The following is a 23,168-nucleotide window of genomic DNA, read 5'->3' as shown; positions in this document are numbered from 1 at the left end:
TGCACATCTTTTCCCACAAGGCAGTAAATTGGCACCACCACAGTGATGCAGCTCTTTGAGTAAAAGGGCTAGTGGAGTACTTCATTTACTAAAGCACCATTTTATTCTGTTTGTTACTCTGTCTGTGAGGTACCGAAATAATAATACTTTGCACCTTTAATATAATGACTACTTTAAAGAGCTGGATATGGGTTATCTCCATTTGAAGATGGGGAATAAGAGGGTAGCTGTGATGTGGGACTCTGTCAGATATGCAGAGGACATTGGAATTGGGAGAGATCAATGATAATCATAAAAGAGCAATTGGAAGACAATCAGTACAAATATTAGGCATTAATCCCTTTAAATGAGTCCAAACAATTTTAAGCTCTGAGGTCAACCTTTTGGTTTTGATCATGTAGTAACAGATGAGCCATTTAAAAAGACTGTGTAGTGAATAGGTAATGACAGCAATGTTCCTTACCTGCTTGTTCATAAGTATGTAGATAATTGGATTGCATACGGTACTGCTCTTTGCCAGGATGGAAGGTATGACATATGCTACTGGAGAAACTGCACCTGGACTACCAAATGTTGCAAGCAGTGCTATAACTCCATAAGGCATCCAGCATATTAGATAACAGATTATTGTAGTAATCACCATGAAGAGAACATGGTATTCCCTTTTACGGGCAGCATTCTTCCGGATTTTTCCAACCTAGTGAAAGGTAAACAATAATATCGAATTATGAAGAAGCTAGAACAGTCATTTTATCGCTCAAACAGCTTATAAATCTCAGACTACAATTCAAAGTATCACATTCTGACTGACAAAAATAACTATAGAAGCAAACTGAGGGCCCGCTCCAAAACTGATTGAAGTCAATGGGAGTCTTTCCATCGACTCCTCTGGGCTTTGGATGAAGCACTGAGTGCATAATGCTATCTGTCAATACAAACCAGAATTCCACTACAGTTTTAAGAAAAGGCAGAAAGATGACAAAGTCATCACTTATTTTTTCTGGTCTCCTAAAACATCCCCAGGTGTTTTATAAAAGATGTACAATTAAACGTTTATCTGGTTGAGATATCAAAATGAACAAAACATTATTAGCACGTGTCCTGAGAGTTGTAACAAACTTTCTCTTACTGGACTGTTTCGACTGTATCCATACCTCTGATGGCCTTGATAATATAAGTGAGTGCACAGAAAACACATATCCCCCTTAGGCAGAAACCTCACTAGATACTGAAGAGGAATAGACTGTGTTTTGTGAATATGTTCCTTTTTTTGTTGTTGTTGTTTTCTCCAAGTGCCCCCTACACATGGAATATTCTTCCTGATCATCTATGCCACCGAACCTCCTTGCTCCTCCATCCCCCCTACTTACAGCCCAACTTTTCCCACAATATTTTAAACAATAATCCTCTCATTAATAAAATAAAAAGTGTAATTCTAAAAGACACTCTTTTAAAGGCCTCTTAACCATGGCAGAGAGGGATGGAAGGGTCTTGGTGAAAATGAGTCAGACCCAAAGGATCTTGAACTTCGTGAATTTGTAAACAAAAGGGCAACTCACATTAATATAAATTGCCAAACACTTCAAGCAAAAAACAGAGTTTGAAGTGAACTGATTTTGGACAGATTCTGTTGTAGACTGCAGAAATGCACATAATGAAGGCTCTGTTTCAGGGAAAAAACATGTACATGAAATCATTAGAGCCGAAGGTGGAAACTGTTGACAATTTGAGAGGTATAGTATCTTCCATTGCAATCTGCAGCACATAAGCCATGCAAAGTCTAATGGCATTTGTATGCTCAACTCTCTATATACTAAGGAGAGAGAGAGAGAGAGAGAGAATGTGTGTATACACTCCTGACTGCGAGTTATCAACAAATATTATTATATACTGTGATTAATGTGAAGTTATATGGAAGGCAGAGTAATAAGATGTGATGTCAGTCTTTTTGGTGTGGCGTTTGTCTGGCACCACAGTAGCAAAACAAATACATTTTACTCTAGTGTGTGTACATAAAGCAAACACACTACTGTACTACACAGAAGAATTTTGCCAAATTTCCCAGGGCCCTCTAATACCAATTCTCTCTAAGTAGCAATAAAGAAATCTGGCTTTTCTGAAAATGTAGGGGAAAAAACATTTAGTAGGAACGAAGCTGCTTATATATACATTTTATCCTATGAGACATATTAATAAATAAAAGGTCCAATCATGCATTGCTTGTTCATATAAAACTCCCACTGGCTGTAATGGAAATTTTGTCTGATTTCAGAGTGCAGGTCCAGCTCCTCTGGGAGCTGGAATAATATTAAGGACTTAATATTAATAGAAGCAGAAAAAGTCCCCAGCTCAGGCATGTTAATCAGAGTTAAAGATTACCAGTGAAGGCAGAGGCTTCAGTCAGCACATTTGTGCTCCATATTTTAGATAATGGCCCTGCCCTAAAGAGTTGACGAAGAAGGGAGGCCATGTAAAAGCGAAGTGCTCGTGCTGTGATGTTTGGCACACATCTAGCTAGTTCCATGGGTTTATTTTTACCGGTGTTGACAACTCCTGTGATTTTATTGTGAGTCTCACAATATTTGATGTTTTAGTTAAAGCCCCAGCTCCTGGAAACAAGGGATTATGTGAGCATCTCAACAGTCATTTAAAAAAGGAAATGTCTAGTCCTCACGGTTGCAGAGAAAAGCTTGAAAATGTGACCCAAGTGCACCCTAAAGGCTCAAAAGCCAGAAGGCAAATAAAAAAATTGCCAAATGTATATTTTTAAAATCTCATGATTTTTAAGGGGCTTGACCCATGATATTTTAATGTTTGGAGTTGGCAATACTGCTATGTGCTTATGTGATCATGCAAGTTAGGTAAACTCTCTCCTGATTCCTGATTTTTTTTATATCATGCTCTTCCCTACCCTCCTTCCTAATAATAATCCCTAGCTCTTATATAGCACTTTTCATCCATTGATCTCAAAACAGTTTACAAAGGAGGTCAGCAGCATTAGCCCCATTTTACAGATGAAGAAACTGAGGCACGGGGGGTGTGTGACTTGCCCAAGGTCACCCAGCAGGTCAGTGGCAGAGCTGGGAATTAAACCCAGGTCTACTGCGTCCCACTCCAGTATTCTATTGGCTAGTCCTGTCCATATGCCCCATCCCTTGCCATCAGTCTTCCTTCTCATCCTGCTTCAGCTCCCTGTCCCCATCACAAACCTTGACCTCACATTTACATTCTAGAGTCAGTACTATTTCATTAAAATCAACCAATCATTCACACACAACCAGTTAATCCTCACATTAGAATTTGAAAGCTCCCAGACCTAGGGTTGGGGCTTAGAGTACTGACCTCACCTACTGTACCTCCTTGCCATTTCTCAAAGCAGCTCAAGTCCAGCCACCGATGCTTTTAGTGGTGGTGGACAGAGAGGGCAGGGATTTTGAGTTGGTTGGATGCATTCTGGGATGTCTTTAGCAAACCAAGACATTCCAGAGGATGTCAGGAAGTGCTGGAATGTTTAAAAGGGTAGCTAAAATGTAATTGTGTTCTGCAGGGGTGTTCAACCTACAGCCGGCAGGCTATGAACAGCCCACTAGAGCATTTCATAAAGCCCACAGCCTGCTTCAACACAATATACTAGCGGTCCATTCATTAGCGTTTTGTCATCATGTTTACATCTTTTTAATTTACACAAATAAACTTTAATAGCTCAATAGCTTTGACAGGATAACACCTTGTAGATGGGGAGAAGCTGAAGTTGTGGTATATCTTGATTTTAATAAGACTTTTGATACTGTCTTGCATGACCTTCTCATAAACAAACGAGGGAAATACAATCTAGCTGGAGCTACTATAAGGCGGGCGCGTAACTTGTTGGAAAACCATTTCCAGAGAGGTTGATGGATTTCCACTACATACGGCTAAATGCAGTGCCTTGCATGGTGTCAAGTATCAGAGGAATAGCCGTGTTAGTCTGGATCTGTAAAAGCAGCAAAGAGTCCTGTGGCACCTTATAGACTAACAGACGTATTGGAGCATGAGCTTTCGTGGGTGAATACCCACTTCGTCGGATACAGTCAAGCTGGAAGGGCATAATAAGTGGGGTCCTGCAGAGATCAGTTTGGAGTCCGGTTCTGTTCAATATCCCTTCGTCAATTATTTAGATAATGTCATAGAGAGTACACTTATAAAGTTTGCAGATGATAAGCTGGGAGGAGTTGCAAGTGCTTTGGAGGACAGGATTCAAATTCAAAATAATCTGTACAAACTGGAGAAATAGTCTGAAGTAAATAGGATAAAATTCAATAAGGACAAATGCAAAGGACTCCACTTAGGAAGGAACAATCAGTTGCACACATACGAAATGGGAAATGACTGCCTAAGAAGGAGTACTGCAGGAAGGGATGTGGGGGTTATAGTGGACCACAAGCTAAATATGAGTCAACAGTGTAACGTTGTTGCAAAACAAGCGAACACCATTCTGGGATGTATTAGCAGGAGTGTTGTAAGCAAGACACGAGAAGTAATTCTTTCGTTCTTCCCAACGCTGATTAGGTCTCAGCTGGAGTATTGTGTCCAGTTCTGGGTGCCACATTTCAGGAAAAATGTGGACAAATTGGAGAAAGTCCAGAGAAGAACAACAAAAATGATTAAAGGGCTAGACAACATGACCTATGAGGGAAGACTGAAAAAACTGAGTGTGTTTAATCTGGAGACGAGAAGACTGAGAGGGGCATGGTAACAGTTTTTAAGGTAAAAGGTTGTTACAAGGAGAATGGAGAAAAAGTGTCCTTCTTAACCTCTGAGGATAGGACAAGAACCAATGGACTTAAACTGCAACAAGAGCAGAGTAGGTTGGACATTAAGAAAAACTTCCTATCAGGGCAGTTACGCACTGGAATAAATTCCCTAGGGAGGCTGTGAGATCTCCACATTGGAGATTTTTAAAAGCAGGTTAGACAAACACCTGTCAGAGATGGTTTAGATCAGGGGTGGCCAACCTGTGGCTCCAGAGCCACATGTGGCTCTTCAGAAGTTAATATGCGGCTCCTTGTATAGGCACCGACTCCGGGGCTGGAGCTACAGGCACCAACTTTCCAATGTGCTGAGGGGCGCTCTCTGCTCAACCTCTGGCTCTGCCACAGGCCCTGCCCCCACTCCACCCCTTCCCACCTCCTCCCCTGAGCCTGCCATGCTCTCGCTCCTCCTCCTCCTCCTCCCCCCCACAGACCCTCCTGCATACCACAAAACAGCTGATCGGGAGGTATGGGGCAGGAGGGGGAGGCGCTGATCAGTGGGGCTGCCAGTGGGCGGGAGGCACTGGGAGTGGGAGAGCTGATGAGGGGGCTGCTGACATATTACTGTGGCTCTTTGGCAATGTACATTGGTAAATTCTGGCTCCTTCTCAGGCTCAGGTTGGCCACCCCTGCTTTAGATAATACTTAGTCCTGCCATGAGTGCAGGGTACTGGACTAGATGACCTCTCGAGGTCCCTTCCAGTCCTACAATTTTATGATTCTAAGTGTGTAAATAGACAATACTGTACAGAGAAACAATCTAAATACATATTAAATAAGCTGAACTTAAAATATAAATCAGTACAGGTGACTTTAAATCTTATCAAAGAATCCATAGAATCTGTTTGGCCCACACAAGGTCGTGCTTAAGTTTATGTGGTCCTCCTGTGCAATAAAGTTGGGCACCACTGGTGCCCCATCCCAAGAGTCTAGTTTTTGAGGACATACAATGTATTTTTATGGATTTAACTCAGTTGTCATTGCAGTTTTATAGTTCACCTTTAAAATGTGTTACCTTTTAAAGTTCACCTTTATAGGTGTCAGAAAGCCTCAAATACAATACACTTCAACAAGGTGATCCAAGGCCTGAAAAGTTATGTTTTTGCCAGGATCAAGAACACTGGGCAATTAAACAACAAAGAAGTGGTTACATGCCATATTTTAAAACAGATACTAACCAAATCACTATAACTTATTTGCAATAATCAAATGTGAACCTCTCTCAGAGAAAGCTTTGTGTCTAGACAGTATTGGACAACCACAACCGAAAGAGTGTTCAAAAACTGTTTCCATGTATATGGCAACTGAGTTTATGTTAAGCCTAAATTAACTGCAATGAGGTTCAAATGTTTTGTTTCTGCTATTTTGAGTTAAATGTATTTTAATTAAATAAAGAAGTAAACTGAAATGATAGTAAAAATATATATTTGAGGTCTGTTTGTGTATATATTATAGAGCGATTTATCTACACTGGGCTTGAAACCACTAGCTACATCTGTACAGCTGCCCCAATGCAAATTCCTAGGGTGAAACCCTTACTCCTGCTACAATCCCTGTACTCTGGGGGAAAAGGCTGAAGCAGTGAGAAGTGGCTCTCTAAGCCCCAGTTGTGGCCTGGAGATGATTCCCCTGGCACAGCTGTGAGTCTGCCTTCTCAGGGCAAGCCCTGACATAGGGAGCATACCCATAGGGCATGGAAGGGGTGTGTTCCGGCTGCAGGAGCTGCACTGCAGGGATTCCAGGCAGCACAGCGGCCCATAGGGCAGCACTCACAGGCAGCTGTAACTGTAACCATAGGGCTAAGTCACACCAAGGGCTGAGGAGCAGCCCATGACTGGGAGGACATGAATCCATAGAATTAAAGCCATCATAGCTCCCCGTCTTCCCCTGGCTGTCAAATGGGGCACAGCAAAGAATCTCACCCCTAGTATAGATATGATCTGTAGCTTTGTAGTTTATTTGCCCTGGGCTAAGAAGGATGTGCTTCTACAAATCACGCTACCTTGGCTACACTAGGGGTTGGCATCAGTTCAACTATGCACTGAAATCCCAGCGTGGGGCAAGTTTATGTTTGTTCCGAAGATTAGGGAGCAAACATGTAGATGGACCTGTCCTGGGCCAAAATGTACATGTCTGCTTTGTTACCACTGATCTTAGAAGACAAGTTATAGCTACAGCCACTCCTGGAAAGGACCTAGTGTGGCTGAAAACAGTCATGTAGTGACGACCTGTGCTTGTCATTATAATGACATTTATACTTCCTGGGGGTCTCTAGATTTTAGACTACACAGGCTCAGGATGGGTTTCTAAACCAGATGAAATATCAGGATCTTGCAAACTCCTTCTATATTATACATAATGTTCTTTTAACACAATTTGTTTGATAAGGTTGCGAAGTCAAGCACTCAAATATTAGAAAAGGCCACAAGTAAGGTTTCTTGTGCAACCTTAATTCAGCTCCCTGGTACATAAGCCTTATGGCACAATCTTTAATTACACGATCACTCATTATTTATTCCATAGGACCCCTCCCTCATTAAGTACAGCTCCTTGTCAGATATGGTCTCCTGCCTCCCCTGCTTCCTAGTCCCCTTGTCCAGCTACTCCCTGTCTTCACCATCCTGTAACCCAGCTCCTCATCCACTCTCAGTGTTCTCTGCCTCCAGTCAATTGGCTCCCAGTCCTCCCTCCAATTTCCCTCACTAACTCTGAGTACCAGTCTCCTCCACGGTTCCCAGGCCCAGTCTCCTTTCCCAACCAGTCCCAGTCTCCCCCTCCAACTCCCAGTCAGTTTCTCCCTCTCTAGTCCCAATCTTATTAGACTCTTTGTGCCCATCGACTCCTTTCCCTACCCCCTTACCCACCCCAGCTCTGCATTTGGTTCCCCTTTGCATTCCAATCAGGCAGCTTCCTCCTCCATGGGGCCACTGAGAGCACTGGAGACACTGGCTCTCTACTCTCCTTTCCGGTAAAACCTCTCAGATGTTAGTTATGAACTCTTACTTGGACATAAATATTTGGTTAAGTATACTATCAAAAACCAAGACATAATGCAATAGTCATAATCGAGTGCCGGTCCTGGGTTGACTAGTCAGTTAAAACGTCTGGAAATGAAAAGGAAAAAACAGAAGGGAGCTAGACTTTTTAATGGGAAAGTCACAGTAGAGGAAAATGAGACCAGGGAAGAATCATTTTTCTTCCTTCCACAACTAGTCAAGTAAACTAAATAGTCTTCTCTTTTAACAGTCAATCATTAGACACTTAAATACTTCACACACTTTCTATAAAAGCCCAGACATCTTCCAAGATAGGCAGTGATTCAAATGTTGGTAGCCAGCAGTTGCTGATCTTGCTTCTCTCTCCACAATCTGGTTACCAGTCTCAAAAAAATTAAATACGGGCTGTTAAAAAGCTATTGGAAAAGACAGGAGATGGAAGAGGTAATCTGTCTCAATGTAGCTATCAAGCCTGGTAACATGGTAATTGGCACTTTATGAATATCAAGATATACAGAATGTCTTCGAGTTTACTGTAGGTAGATTACCATGGGAAAGCTGGTAAAAAGGGGGATTTAACTTCAAATGACCGTGTTCAAAACTAATGCTAATACCAAAGATACATAAGATCCCTCTAGAAATCAGGAATCAAACAAAAACTTCTGCTTTATCAATGGCCTGTTACCGTCCTATGGGATCTGATTCAACACGGCACTTAAGCACATGCTTAGATCCCACTGATTTAAATGGGATGTGCTTTGGCTGAATTGGAGTCATAATGCATATGTTAAAATCAGCAGAAAATACAAAAATGAGTAAGTCATGACATCATAAAAAGGGTGCTTTACTCTTCTTTATTTTAATATCATTGTTATGATTACAAGGTGAAGTCGAGATCAAGAATATTTTATTACCCTAAATCTGGCATTATTGGAATCTTGGGTATTGAAGCTGGAATAGTTATTGAGCCTAATATTAATGTTTCAGCCTAAAATGCAAATACGATAGACCCAAATTAAGGGCCATGTACAGTCCTTGACCCATAGATGTTATTCCCATCAATATCAATTAAGCTTGTGGACTTGGGGAAGTCCATGTTCCTCTACCATTAATCATTTTAGCTGAGAGAATTCTCTTACCATAGTAGCTAAATGTTTCTTAATAGTATTCTGACTTGGTAAACACATTCTCGTGCATTAAGTCAACCAGTTATTGCTCCATCATATACTCCTGGTTGGATTTGTTTCCCAGGACCAGATTGGCACACAGCATAAAAGTCCTAAAATAGTTAAATTCATGTGTTTTTTCTCGCATGTCTTTGACAAAATCCAGTGAGTACAGTTATTTTGGTTTCCATAATAGAGCCTGGTTTTAGAAAGGGAAACTTATTGCCCTCTTTTGTTGCCTCAGATTTATGCCTCATCCACCTCTTGTTCCAGCACACTGATATCACACTGAATGCAAACCTATCTATGGGTTTGCACTGAAATTCATTCAGTTTGTTGGAAAACAAATTAAGCTCTTTCATTTTCAGGATCAGCAAAACTATAGGACACTGATCTCTCAGAGAGCTTAATCTTCACCTGTGCACACCTTTCTACTCCCTGATCCTGGCTGTCCAGGAATAAAATCACCCCTGGAATGACATTCACGTGCTTCATAGCTTTAGACTTTTAGAACTTCCCTGAACCCAACAGCCACAGCTAACCTCACCACCCACCAGAACCAACTCATAAGGTGGTTGGGGTTTCAGTGGAGCAAAGCACGTAGCTACCTTCCCTAGAGGGGAGTCATGACCATTGTGGCCTGTGCATTCTGGCACTTCATCCCTGACCTTCCCTCATGCCTCCACTGGGACTCGTCAGAACTATCCCCAGGAAATAATTCAATCTATGGGTCCATTCAGTCCTGAGTGTGAGGTGTGACAGCAACGAATTACAAGCAGGTGGTAAGAGCTTTTGATTGTTACCAATCTGGGTCAGACTACAGTTGATGATCTCAAAGTGAAAGACCTAGTATCTTATTAAGAATTTCCCAAACCATCCAGTCCACAGAAAATACGGAATCTTAAGAAGAAGGGACTGGGTGTGTTCCCACCCAAAATTTTGTAGAAAATTGTTTCTACTGATCACTACTGATAGAAAAATAATTTGAATGTAAATAACCTTGGACGTAACATTTGAGAATTAATATGCCCACAGGTTTTTCTGGCAAACTGTTGTATTATGAATATCAAAACACACCTCACAGCCTTTTCAGTCTCCATTTTCCACGTCTTATTTTCTTCACATATATGATTTTTTCAGACAGATGAATGATGTGGAAGTGCTGCTGTAAATGTCAGCTAATGCTCTCTCTTGCCCTGGTTTGCACCAAACATACTCCACTACCACTAAAGGATATAAAAATAACATTTCAGAGACGTGACTATTGCCATAAACAATACATCTGCTTATGAAATTAGACAAAAATGCTGTAGGGACTTCATCTTTAGCATGATCCCTCTTGACCTTAGAAAGAGGTTTTTTCCCGTATTACCCCCCAGACTTTCACACTTCATTGTCTGGCTCTCTCTTTTTCCATCTACTTGACACTGTTTCCTTTAGCCTCTTCAGTTCATCAGTCCCCTGGAGAAAGAATATTTTCAATGGGCCAGATTATGATTGGCCTGGCCCACACATGAAGCACGTGAGCTTCTCTCAGCCTTGTCATCCCATGAAAGGACCAAATGCCCCAGGAGCCCCTGTTGGGTGGGGCAGTGGTCCTTGATTTGTAACTGTGTGTCTGAGGGTTGTTCTCCAGAAGGCAGTACTCTAGACTGCCGGAACACATCAGGGAGCTGCAACAGGCTTTGGTTACTGTGTTTTGCTATAATTAAATAATAATTAAATTGTAGTATTGCCAAACCCAAGTGTTCAAACTCTCTGAGCCAGGCCTCCCCCAAAACATGAAATTTTAACAATTATATTACAATTTGCCTCCTGGTGCTGAAGCCTTTAGGTTTCATCTTTTTTACTTTTCTCTGCAACAAAGAAAGGTAGAAATGTATGGGTTGGTTGGGGTTTTTTTTAATGAAAGCTGAGATGCTCAGGTTATAGCATGATTCCAGTAGCTGGAGCTTTAACAAAAACACCAAATATTAGACCTGTGATAAAACTGAGAGTTGGCATGGGTGTAATTAAATATAATCTCTGTGCCTTAATGCAGAGTAAACTGTGTGCAGGGACTGCTTGCCATCTCTTACCTCTCTAGAGAAAATTACCTGAAAGGCATAAGTGGGATGGAGGTGGGACTAGTTCCTCTCCCATAATCCTAGCCTGCAGAGCAGAGCCAACATCCCAAGGCCAACAAGTTGCACCATTCCAATGGATGGTGCTGAATGCACACTCCTGAAGCACACCAGGAACTCTGGGAGAGATTGTGTTTCCTGAAGCAGTTTCTCCTGGTGCTTTCTCAGCTGTGCACCATTCTTTGCATGCAACAGTGTGTATCTTGCACAAACTATAGCTAATGGTTGGATTTATTTTTTAAATAAAAAATGGAAAGCAGAGTAATTTGTAAAAAGAAAAATAGATATCTGCTATCCTTCTTGTACCTGGAATTGGCAGCAAGAAGGCCTGAGTTCAAAATCTAGGGGTTCATCTTAAAAATACAACACAGAACCATCTCAAACACCCATCCAGTAATCTAGGAAAATTTAACACCAAACCTGGGTGCCTCAAAGAGGCAATACAAGCTCTGAGTCTGTGTTCAACAAAAGAGAACTTTTATTAAAAGGGAGGGAACCAAACATTAATTTGGGAAAACACCACAACCACACCCAAAAGTCAAATGAATGGCTGGTCTCTTGGGACTGGAAGCAACCTGAATATTGTGTGATTTTTGGTGTAACCATTTATCACTAAGTTCAGCTTGCCTGGGTGGTAAGACAGACTGAAAAGTCTAAGGGGATTGTCTGTGGCTCCATGGTAAGACTGTTATAGCGATCCAGGAATTCACATTTGTTACTGACTTGGTGAAGTGTAATTATAGTACACATCACCAGTTTGGGGTGTCTGCCCCGTTTTTGACAGTCTGCACTGAGGCAGGCACTTACAGTCATGAGTCACTCCAAACAGTGTGACATTGTTATTCTCTGAATGATTTGTTCCTTCTATCAAAATAAATAGTGCTTTGGTTTTAGTAAGGCTGTTTTGTTACTGAATACCACTAGTCACAGACTCCTGAAGGGAAGAACCACAGATGCTCAACCCAGTTGGATCTGCAGGGTGAGAACACTGGATACACACGGTACTGTAGCCCAGAGCCCAGTCTAAGACTGGGAGAATTGCAGAATTCAACCCCAGGATTAGTAAAAGTGCAAGGCCTGACACCAGAGGGCTGCACTCAGAGAGGGGATGGAGGTGCAGCTAGTGCTGTAACTATGACATGAAGTATCAAGTCATGTAACAGGAAAAATAATATAAATTATTAGGTGCTACTCAGCAATGAGGCATGCTGTTACTGAAGTCAATGGGAGATCCTGGGAGCACTTTCGGAAATCAGGCAACTACCGGTAATTTAGATGTCTAAATATGAACATAGGTGACTAACATAAGGATCCTATTTTTGAAAAAACTTGGCAATAAGCTATGCAGAAATTCTTTGTATTTTTTCAATAACCAAGTTCTATTGTTTTATTCTATGTTTTTATTAAATCTTTTAATTCTTTGAGCTGATCTAATTATTCAGTCAGAGCTAAGAAAAATGGAAAATAAAGCAAACCAATATTTAAAAGCTGGCCTCAGTGCATTTTGCATTGACTGAATTGCTAAAGCAGAGTATGAAAGCACCTATACTCAGTGTCAATCATTCATTCCCTGCCCATCTATATGCACCTTCTTTCAGAGATAGTATCTATTCAACTGGATATCTGCAGTATTGCAACTGTGGTTGAACTCTTCAAAGACTGATGTCAAATTACAGATAAGAAGCTCCAGTTACAAAAGTTGCTGTTTGTTGCCAAGCAATACAATGTTAATATTATTTGTATGTAGGGAATAGAATTTGCACCTACACTTGGAAGTGTAGCATTGGATGTCAAGAGTAAAACAGTGTCAAGATAGAGTGAAACGATGATAACTGAAGTAGGAAATAAGAACAGTCACATGTCTTCATTAGACAGCCAGTTAGGAGAAGAGCAATAGTTCATTTCAATTGAGATGGGCAAAGTGATTTGGCCAAAATAAGAACAGACCAAAAATCTTGTCCCAAAATTTAAATTGGACAAAACTATTTTTTCCAGTTTGGATAGTTTGGTTCACTTCCTCTTCCTTTCTATTTGTTTTTAATTTCTGGTTTGCCGCTTACTTTTGTATTGCAACCAGAACACCATAAGTACTGGAAATTTCACTCGGGAGCCTGTTCTCGCATGTTTTCATGCCCCATTCTGCAGACTGACAGTATGCCTGCACTGCAATGTAAGCCCAGGGTTGGAACTCAGGCTCAAGCCTAACCCCTGTTCCATCTACACCCAAATCTCACTAGCCCAGGGTTTGGGCCTAAGGTCTGAGGCCTCCACAAGGGGAGAGGGTCTGAGCCTGAGTCAAGTCAGGAACTGTGGTTCAAGCCCTATAGCTTTGCAGTGTAGACATAGCCCCACTGGACTTATGCTCTGGGAATCCACCAAAGAATCTCACGGGCTAACTTTCTTTGTCCTAGAGACAGTCAAGTTTAGCGGACAGTCAAATTTTTCCACACTGCAACACAAACAAAGGGTTAGAGTGGCCACATTTTGGAAGGGTGCTAGGAAGTCTGGGATATGGCAGCTTGGACTTGGGATCACATAATGCAGTGCAGAGACTGGAGCCTCAGTTTGGGACCCAGGGTCAAACAATACATAACCTGGGGTTACAAATTAGTATAGATGATTGAGCCCTAGGTTACAAACCCAGAGTCTGCTAACTCAAGATCTACTAACCCCTGGGCTTACATCACAGTGTAGAAGCAGCAAAGAATCCTGTGGCACCTTATAGACTAACAGACGTTTTGCAGCATGAGCTTTCGTGGGTGAATACCCACTTAGTCGGATGCAAGTGGGTATTCACCCACGAAAGCTCATGCTGCAAAACGTCTGTCTATAAGGTGCCACAGGATTCTTTGCTGCTTTTACAGAACCAGACTAACACGGCTACCCCTCTGATACATCACAGTGTAGATATACCCTTAGGGCACAGATAGTTTGAAGAACTTTTGGTTGTTTATCCTGACAGAAAGGAGAATTTCAAAAGGTTCATCCAGTCACCACTTTTCAGTTCATTGTAGCCTAGTTGTAACAACAAAAATCTCTACAGCAATATGGCCTCAAGGGTCCTAGAGTGAATGTCCTAAGTAAAAGATTAAAATTGAGGACCAGTACAATAGCAGCAAAGAGTCCTGTGGCACCATATAGACTAACAGACATATTGGAGCATGAGCTTTCGTGGGTGAATACCCACTTCATCAGATGCATGCTCCAATACGTCTGTTAGTCTATAAGGTGCCACAGGACTCTTTGCTACTTTTACAGATCCAGACTAACACGGCTACCCCTCTGATACAGTACAATAGCACTCTTTGAAATGCTTCCAGTTCCACATGCAGGGCCAGTAACATAAGCATAACTGTGAGGTCTAAATGAGTGGATCAGATGATGGTGTAGGGAAGACAGATTTAGGTTTATTAGGAACTAGGGAAACTTTTGTGGAAGGAGGAGCCTATACAGAGACTTGGGCTCCACCCACACCAAAATGGAACCGGACTGCTGGCACGTAAAATTAAAAAGGTGGCAGAGGATTTTTTAAACTAAAGTCTGGGGGAAAGCCAACAGGTATGGAGGAGCACACAGTCTGGATGGAGACATCCCTTAAGGTAAGGATGAATTTTTAAGCAGGTACTGTGATGGGATGGCCTAGTCCCTGAGGCCCCCAGCTGGAGGCCTTGTGGCCCTGTCACACTGCCCCAGAAAAGGGCAATAGAGAGGTCCTCTAAGCTGCCTAGAGCAGCTTTGTGGGAAGCAGCCAATCAGGGCCCAGTGGTGGATACCAGTGATGTGCCAGGCATCTAGAAACACCCCCCACCCACCCTCCCAAAGGAACAGGTAGCAGTTTAACAAAGAAATGTGGCATGAATACTAAGATCCCATGCACAACAGAGGCTGCAGTAATGGCAGTAGTCCCCTCAGCTACCCAGCAGACTACAGTGAATAGCTCTTCAGACAGAGGTCTGAGAGGGACCCAGACTCACTGTTAAAAACTCTCTGGTAGAGAGACCTGGGAGAGAAACCCTGATAAACAAGGGCAGAGATTATCATGACTAGCTCTCCAGGTAGAAAGGCCTGAGAGAGAACCCTGATAAAAAGGGGGCAAGGATTATAAAGCTCTCCAGGTAGAAACTCTGAGGAAGCAGGGCAAAATTAGTAGAAGGCATGTCACAGAACAACTTAAGGAAGGAGCCTGAACTAGAAAATCTCTCCAGGTAAGAGAGGCCAGGAAAGGAAACCCTGAGAAACCAGAGCAAGGACTACTAAAGCTCCCTAGGTAAGAGAGACCAGGGAGGGGGAGCCCAGACAAATGGGGACACAGGCAAAGGAAAACTCCAGATAGAAAGGTTGGAGAGAGTAAATACCCTGCTAAAGTAGGGTGAAATACTGGTAAGCAGAGACATTACCTGCAAGAGTACCACCTCAATCTTGTCTGAGGGAGGAGGTGTGTGATGGGTGGACTAGGCCCTGAGGCCCCCTGCTAGAGGCCTTATGACCCTGCCACACCCACTCTAGAAAAGGGCAGAAGAGAGGTCCTCCAAGCTGCCTAGAGTGGCTGTGTGGGAAGCAGCCAATCAGGGCCCAGCAGGGTAGTATAAGAAGAGCTGCAGGACCAGAGCAAGTTCAGTTCCTTGTTGGAGGAGAGTGGATGCTTGGTGCTCCAAGCTGGCTGCTAGGGCTGAGTTAAAGATAGGTTGCTACCAGGGACCGGCGGATCAATGAAGGAGCTCCTGGTTGGCTATAGGGACTGAGCTGGGGGAGGGCTTCAGGAAGGTAGTGTCTCCAGGGAGGAAGCCCTGGGGATATAGCCCCGTGCCAGGGACGATGAGTTTAAAGACCGCAGACACACCCAACCAGAGGGGGCACTCATGAGAGGTGGGTGCCGATCCCATTACAGGTACTTAGTATCCTTCTGTAGAAGAGAGGAAAGAAGTTGGCAAAGTATAGATAGGAGCTAGTAAGGAAAAGTCAAATGTGAAAGAGTCCCAGTTAAACATATGTACAAATGCTAGAAGTCTAGCTAGTAAGATGAGATGACTAGAATTCCTGCTATTATATGACGATATTGGTATAATAGGCATTGGGGATATCAGTATAATAGACATTGTGGAAATTTGGTGGAATGAGGATAATCAGTGGGACATGGTAATACCAGGATCCAAAATATAGAGAAATGACAGAGTAGGAGATGCTGGTGGGAAGTGTCACTCTATGTTTAAAAAAAAAAGGCAAATTAATTAAACAGTACCTTAGAATCTTGATGGATAGAAATTCTGTTCTTGAATTTCTTGAATAACAAGAGTATAGCCAGAAGAATATACAACTGACCACCTGACTAGGATGGTGACGGTGACTGTGAAATGCTAAGGGAGGTTAGAGAGGCTACAAAAGCAGAAATAATAATGGGTGATTTCAACTATCCTCATATTGACTAGGTAAATGACACCTCAGGGTGTGATGCAAAGATAAACAACTGCTTCTTGGGGCAGCTAGTCCTAGAACCTGCAAAGAGAGGCAATTTGTGATTTAGTCCTAAGTAAAGCACAGGATCTGGTACAAGAGGTACCTATTTTACCAAGTAGTTCAGCTAGTGAGCATAATGCAATTAAATTTAGCATCCTGGGAGGGGACCATATACAAAAAACCAATCAAACGAACAAGAAAACTGCATAGTAACATTTAACTTTAAAAAGGGGAAGTGTATTAATTTAAATGGAATATATGGGTCAAAGGTGTTAACATACCCAGTCTCTGTCTAACATTAAACACTTTCGGGTTTGGCATTCAGAGTTTGTTTAGTACCATGGCAAACACAGCATTAAAAATCCTTTTAATCTTAGAGATACAGACAAGAAGGAAAACCAGTTAAATCATCTGAAATGTAAAGTATTAAGTAAGGCTTTCCTTTTAATAACATTTCTTGTTCCCTTTCCCTTTCCCTTTAGAGAGTTTTAGAAGGAAAAAAACCCCTCTTGTTTGACAAGTAATTACTGTCTTTTTGGACAGTCTCTTAGATGGTATCAAAAATGGTACAATGGGAACTGTGGGCGGTTCATTAGTCACACTTACTGCAGCACAAAACAATGTCCCCAGAAGTCCAGGTAATACACACGGGAGCAGAGTACCAGTGAGGACACAGTAACTTGGGTGGGGCTTTGCAGGGGGGCTGCTCCCACCCAGCCCAGGCTATCCTGGGGGACTGAGACGTGGGAGCTAACTGCCCTAGAAGTTGCACTGAAATTGGTCATAAGGGCCTCTACTCCACGCTGCTATCAGTTAATTTCCCTCAAATGTTGGAGTGTTCACCATAATGGAAACATACTCTATAACAGCAAAGTTGCAAAGTGCTGCATGTCCTCAACATCCATTCCATTGATGCCAGTGGAAACTAAGAGGGCTCAGTACCCAGGCAGGTTTCATTCATTCACTTCCTCTTTGCTTGTTTAGCAAAGATGGTTTCACTGTAAACCTGAAGGAGATAAAAATATCTCTACCTCAAATTTACATGTCAAATAGATGTTTATTCATTTTTTAATAAGGAGGTCATGTATCCAGAACCATTAAATGCTTGAAAAAAATAATTACATCCTAACTGGGAAGAGTTAGGTCTTTCTAATCTCTGACTTGAGAATATCACAGATGATGAACATAATGAAATTACTTCAATTAATTATATTCAACCTGAGTATTTATAAAATGAATGCACAACAACATCATGATTCTCTCCTAGACAGAATTAAGTACTTCCTCCCTGGGTTTGGTACTAAAGACAATCATCTAGAAATAAAAAATAATTTACAAGCTTCCAGTTAGGAAATATATTTACTTTGTAATAAAGGTTTATATTGTTTTAGATTATCTTATCTCTATTGCCTCTGCTTTTCCTGACTTCTGACAAAACTATTGCTTTTATCAGTCTGATAAATCATCCTGTAAGTCAAACATTGACTGTGCAGAATTATTTCTGCTTGCAAAAAGCCATGGTTGAACAGACAAATAATAAACAAAACCAAAGCCTATACTAAATACCGTGTAATCCTCCCTCCAAATCCCTCACAGTTAGGGGTCAAGAAGTCTCCGGAATGTGATGTTCATGCAAAAATGTCCAGTAAGGATTTATGGGCTAAATTTTTAGAAGCTTGGGCATGTCTAAATCCCCATGTGAGCATTTAATTCTAGGTTCAAGTGGGATATGAGCATGTATTGGATTTTTTAAAGGAGGTGGCTGGGTATGTGCAGGACCTGGGTGCCCTAGAGGACATACACACACTAATGAACCAAGTTCTGGGCATGTTCATGGACACAGACGGGCCTTTATTCTACATAGTTCAGTTTTGTGTCTGGGGGCTGGTGGTCTATGACAGACAGAAAGTCAGACTAGATGATTGGGTGCTTCCTTCTGGCCTTAAATTCTATGACTCTGATTCTGTAGAGGCCCACAATCTATTTTCAGAATTGCTTGGGAAAGTGCCCATGCTAATTTGGTTGAGTGCCAGCTAGCCTATGAACATATGGGCTGTCTGCATCACCAGGAAGGCTTTCATTGTTGTGGTGGCCCAATACTTGGAAGCCGTAGTTGCTCATTCCAAGGAGGCTAGTTGCTTGGTGAGGCTGCCCTGAGTCACTTCACATAAAAACCATGTACTTACATAGTATGTCAATAAGTAATCAAGCTAAACTCATTTACAGGATACAGAGACTTTCCCCTATGCACCTGGCTCCATGGTCCATCCCTAGATCTATACAAAGGAGACCTACAATAGGTCTATAAGGACACCAGATCGCTACCAGAGAGAATCTTTGCATATGAAATATTCCAGGCATCACTATGAGTAGCAACAGAAGAGTCCATCCTGACCGGTTTGTCAGTCTTAGTATGGCATTGCAGCCTGTCACAATATGCAGTAGATATTTTTATGTATCAGGCCAATTTGCGCACGCTGTTGACAGATTTGTATATGCTAACAAGACAGATGTGGCTGTGGTCACAAATTCCTGAACAGTCAGGCTTATTGACCCCAATGTTTTGGAAATTTATCTGCCAGGTGGCCATGCTGCTGTGTGAACATACCACAGACATTTGTGCACCTGAGCTGTGGCATAGAGAAACAAACGCGAAAAGAAAGGCCTAGTTGCCTAGCAACTGTAACGCAGGCCTCTCAAGGGAAAAAGCACTGTTGTGTCTGTAAACGCAAAATGTCCATTTTAAATCGTCATATTACACTGTTGGGGAAACGGGATGGTTCATCTGCTTTTGAGTGAGTAATATCATAAGCCTTGCATCTACACTAGCAAACTTTGTAGCTGTAATTCACCACCAGTGCAGCTCGACTGCTAATAGAAATGGCGGAAGCTATAACATTGACAGAGCTCAGGTGTTTTTAATAGGGCATCTAACTCTAGTCTGAGGAGGATTAGACAAGTGGGGGAAATGACTGAGGCCTGTCTGCACTACAGCTTCCACTGGTGGTGAATTACAGCTACAAAGTTTGCTAGCATAGGCAAGGCATAGCTGTGTTCTCTTGACCTTGGTTGGGCACTCCATCCCATGGCAATCTCTTCCTTCTCCCTGTACCCTTCACTAGTCAGCCTCCAAAGAAATTCAGGCTAGTCAGTAAGAGTAAGGAGAAGTAGGCAGAGGTAAGCCTGTACATAGAATCATAATAATGTAGGACTGCAAGGGAACTTGAGAGGTCAGCTAGTCCAGTCTCCTGCACTGAGGCAGGAATAAATATCTAGACCATCCCTGACAGGTATTTGTCTAACTTGTTCATAAAAACCTCCAATGACTGAGATTCTACAACCTCCCTAGTTAATTTGCTCCAGTGCTTAATTATCTTTACGGTTAGGAAGTTTTAAATCTCCCTTGCTGCAATCTAAGCCCATGGTATGACATGGCATGGCAGAGTGGATTGCCAGTGCTCCTAGCCTGTTTCATTGGAGCTGTGCAAGCAGAGACGTAGGCAGCTGTTCAGGAAAGAAATTGCTCTGGTATTTCATGGTGTCTGAAGCTTTCATGCTGCCAACTCTGATGTGGGACTAGCCCACTACACCTCTCGTGCATTCGTTGTCATGGCCCATTGAACGTGACTCACAAAATGGCACTTACACACTGCTTACAAAATTAGGAAAAGTTTAAAAGGCAACACTAACTGTTTTTAGGCCAATGCTTATTTCTTGCTAATAAAGATGCCTCAGGCACCAAAGGCCTGGAGAAATATTTTTTAAAACAAATGTTTAATTCACTATTAATGACAAAGTTTTTATAAAGTAAAACAAATTTGCTTTATGAAACATTGCTTGATACATTTTCAACAACTTCACTTTGTAAGCTCAGATGCTGCACCACTGGGTCTCTAATAACCACAAAGTAGTAGTGTGACATTGTGTATGTTTTCAATCTACTTAGAGTAAGCACATTTATTTTAAAGAATCCCTTTCTAGTGTCTAGATCAGGGATTGGCAACCTTTGGCACCAGGTGCTTACCCTGGTGAGCCATGTGCCAGAGGTTGCAGACCCCTGCACTAAGTGAAAGGGAAATTTTCTCTCTTGAGCATTTTTGAAAGGGAAAAAAAAACACTCTTTGCACAAGTCCAGACGTGCTACTTTTTACATCCTTATGACTAAAAAAAATGGGCTGGCTGATCTGCTTTAAGTCTTCCACCCATGTTTATCATGCACATAGATAAACATGATATGTTATGGAAGATATTAAGACAGAAAACATCATAATGCCTCTATATTAATCCATGCTACATCTACATCTTGAATACTGCTTGCAGTTCTGGTCGTCCCATCTCAAACAAGATATATTAGATTTGGAAAAGGTACAGAGAAGGGCAACCAAAATTATTAGGCTTATGGAACAGCTTCTATATGAGAAGAGATTAAAATGAGATGACTAAAGGGGGGATATAATAGAGGTCTATAAAATCATGAATGGTGTGCAGAAAATGAATAGAGAAATGTTATTTACTCTTTCACATAACACAAGAACCAGGAGTCACCCAATGAAATTAATAGGCAGCAGGTTTAAAGCTAACATAACGAAGTATTTCTTCACACAATGCACAATCAACCTGTGGTCAGCAACACAATCCCATGCTCTGGATGTCCCTAAAACTTTGACTGTGAGAAGCTGGGACTAGATGACATGGGGTAGATCACTTGATAATTACCTGTTCTGTTCATTCCCTCTGAAGCACCTGGCACTGGCCACTGCTGGAAAATAGGATACTGGTCTAAATGGACCATTGGTCTGAACCAGTATGGCTGTTCTTATGTTTTGGAGACCTATTGGTATCACTAGAATGGGCCAATCATGGAGAAAGTGGTTTGCAATACTGACTCCATCACCATCAGACAAATCCCTGTCCCCTCTGTGTAACATCCAATACAAATATGGTGTTGGAGCACATTTACAAAACATACTGTTAGTATATGATGATGTCTATAGACAAGATGGGCAGGTTATGTACTGAAGTAAAGTGCTTGGTTTTGCAAAGATTGTTTTATATGAAAATTTGTTTTTGTTTGGTTGTTTACAGCAGGTGCAGGGGAAAGTGCAGGAGACTACTGATTTACACAATAGGCCCACTCAGTTTGAAAAAAAGGAATGAAAGACAATAGCACTTCTGTCACTTTGCATTGACTTTGTTGTTTGCAGCTGCTATGAGCTGAGTGTTATGGATTGAGTTAAAATCTCATTGAGATCGAGAGGTATGAACTCATCCTTCAATAAATACAACTGTATAAAATAAATTCCCACCTGACACAAGGAGTAGGTGAACTGACCCAGGAGCTTTTGCTGAGTTTTGCTTTGCATGTGTATGAGAAGAAAGGCAGAACAGACAAGAACTGAGGGTACGTCTACACTACGGGACTATTCCGAATTTGCATAAACCGGTTTTGTAAAACAGATTTTATAAAATCGAGTGCGCGCGGCCACACTAAACACATTAAATCGGTGGTGTGCGTCCATGGTCCGAGGCTAGCGTCGATTTCTGAAGCGTTGCACTGTGGGTAGCTATCCCGTAGCTATCCCATAGTTCCCGCAGCCTCCCCCGCCCCTTGGCATTTCCGGGTTGAGATCCCAGTGCCTGATGGGGCAAAAATCATTGTCGCGGGTGGTTCTGGGTAAATGTCGTCAGTCACTCCTTCCTCTGGGAAAGCAACGGCAGACAAGCATTTCGCGCCTTTTTTCCCTGGATTGCCCTGGCAGATGCCATAGCATGGCAATCATGGAGCCTGTTTTGCCTTTTGTGACTGTCACCGTATGTGTACTAGATGCCGCTGACAGAGGCGATTCAGCAGCGCTACACAGCAGCATGCTTTTGCTTTTGCATGACAGCAGAGATGGTTATCAGCCATACTGCACCATCTACCAATCCATAAATTGGTAATAAGATGATCATGGCTACCAGTCCTTTTGCACTGTTCCATTTGCTGCTGTCATAAGTGCCCCTGGCTGCTCTTAGCCAGGGGCGCAAAAGCCAAAATTGGGAATGACTCCCTGAGTCAATCCCTCCTTTTTGGTATCTAAAAATAGAATCAGTCCTGCCTAGAATATGGGCAAGTGTACTAGAGAACCACTGTATATCATAACCAGAGAGCACAGCTGCTCTGTGTCAGATCCTGCAGAAATTATGAGCTGTATGCTATTCACAGGGGGTGCTCCTGCAACAACCCCTCCTGTTCATTTCATTCTTCCCCCAGCCTTCATGGGCTACCGTAGCATTGTCCCCCCACTTGTGTGATGAAGTAATAAAGAATGCAGGAATAAGACACAGTGACTTGTTAGTGAAGGCAGCCTCCAGCTGCTATGATAGTCCAGACAGGACAGTAAGGAGTGCATCCCTCTGCTAGTTCAGGGACACTTGAATCTTTTCTTTACACATGAAGGGTGGGGGCTGATGGAGCTCAGCCCCCTGTTGCTATGACGATGATGGATATCAGCCATACTGCACCATCTACCAGGAAAAATTAGGACCAGGCGACCTTGATCGACCTGTCCCAAGCAAGTTGGTATGGTTACCAGTCCTTTTGCACTGCCCCATGTGCCAATAGGCTGATGATGAGGACGGGTAGCAGTCCTATTGTAC

The 23,168-nt window shown here is 42.3% G+C and overlaps 1 protein-coding gene across 1 annotated transcript in view; it reads right to left on the bottom strand.

Moving 5' to 3' along the window:
* The window catches only part of LOC123364566 (pinopsin-like), a 141,349-nt gene that overhangs the window by 41,524 nt on the left and 76,657 nt on the right, over nt 1-23,168 (bottom strand). Inside the window, exon 3 of the mRNA XM_045006795.1 lies at nt 464-697. Coding sequence (XP_044862730.1) covers nt 464-697 — 234 coding nt within the window. The remainder of the gene's footprint in view (nt 1-463; nt 698-23,168) is intronic.

This window comes from Mauremys mutica, chromosome 1, assembly GCF_020497125.1.
Source record: "Mauremys mutica isolate MM-2020 ecotype Southern chromosome 1, ASM2049712v1, whole genome shotgun sequence".
In the NCBI taxonomy this organism is placed as follows: domain Eukaryota; kingdom Metazoa; phylum Chordata; order Testudines; family Geoemydidae; genus Mauremys; species Mauremys mutica.
Note: the sequence above shows the minus strand (reverse complement) of the source record. Positions and strands in the feature narration are given on the sequence as shown.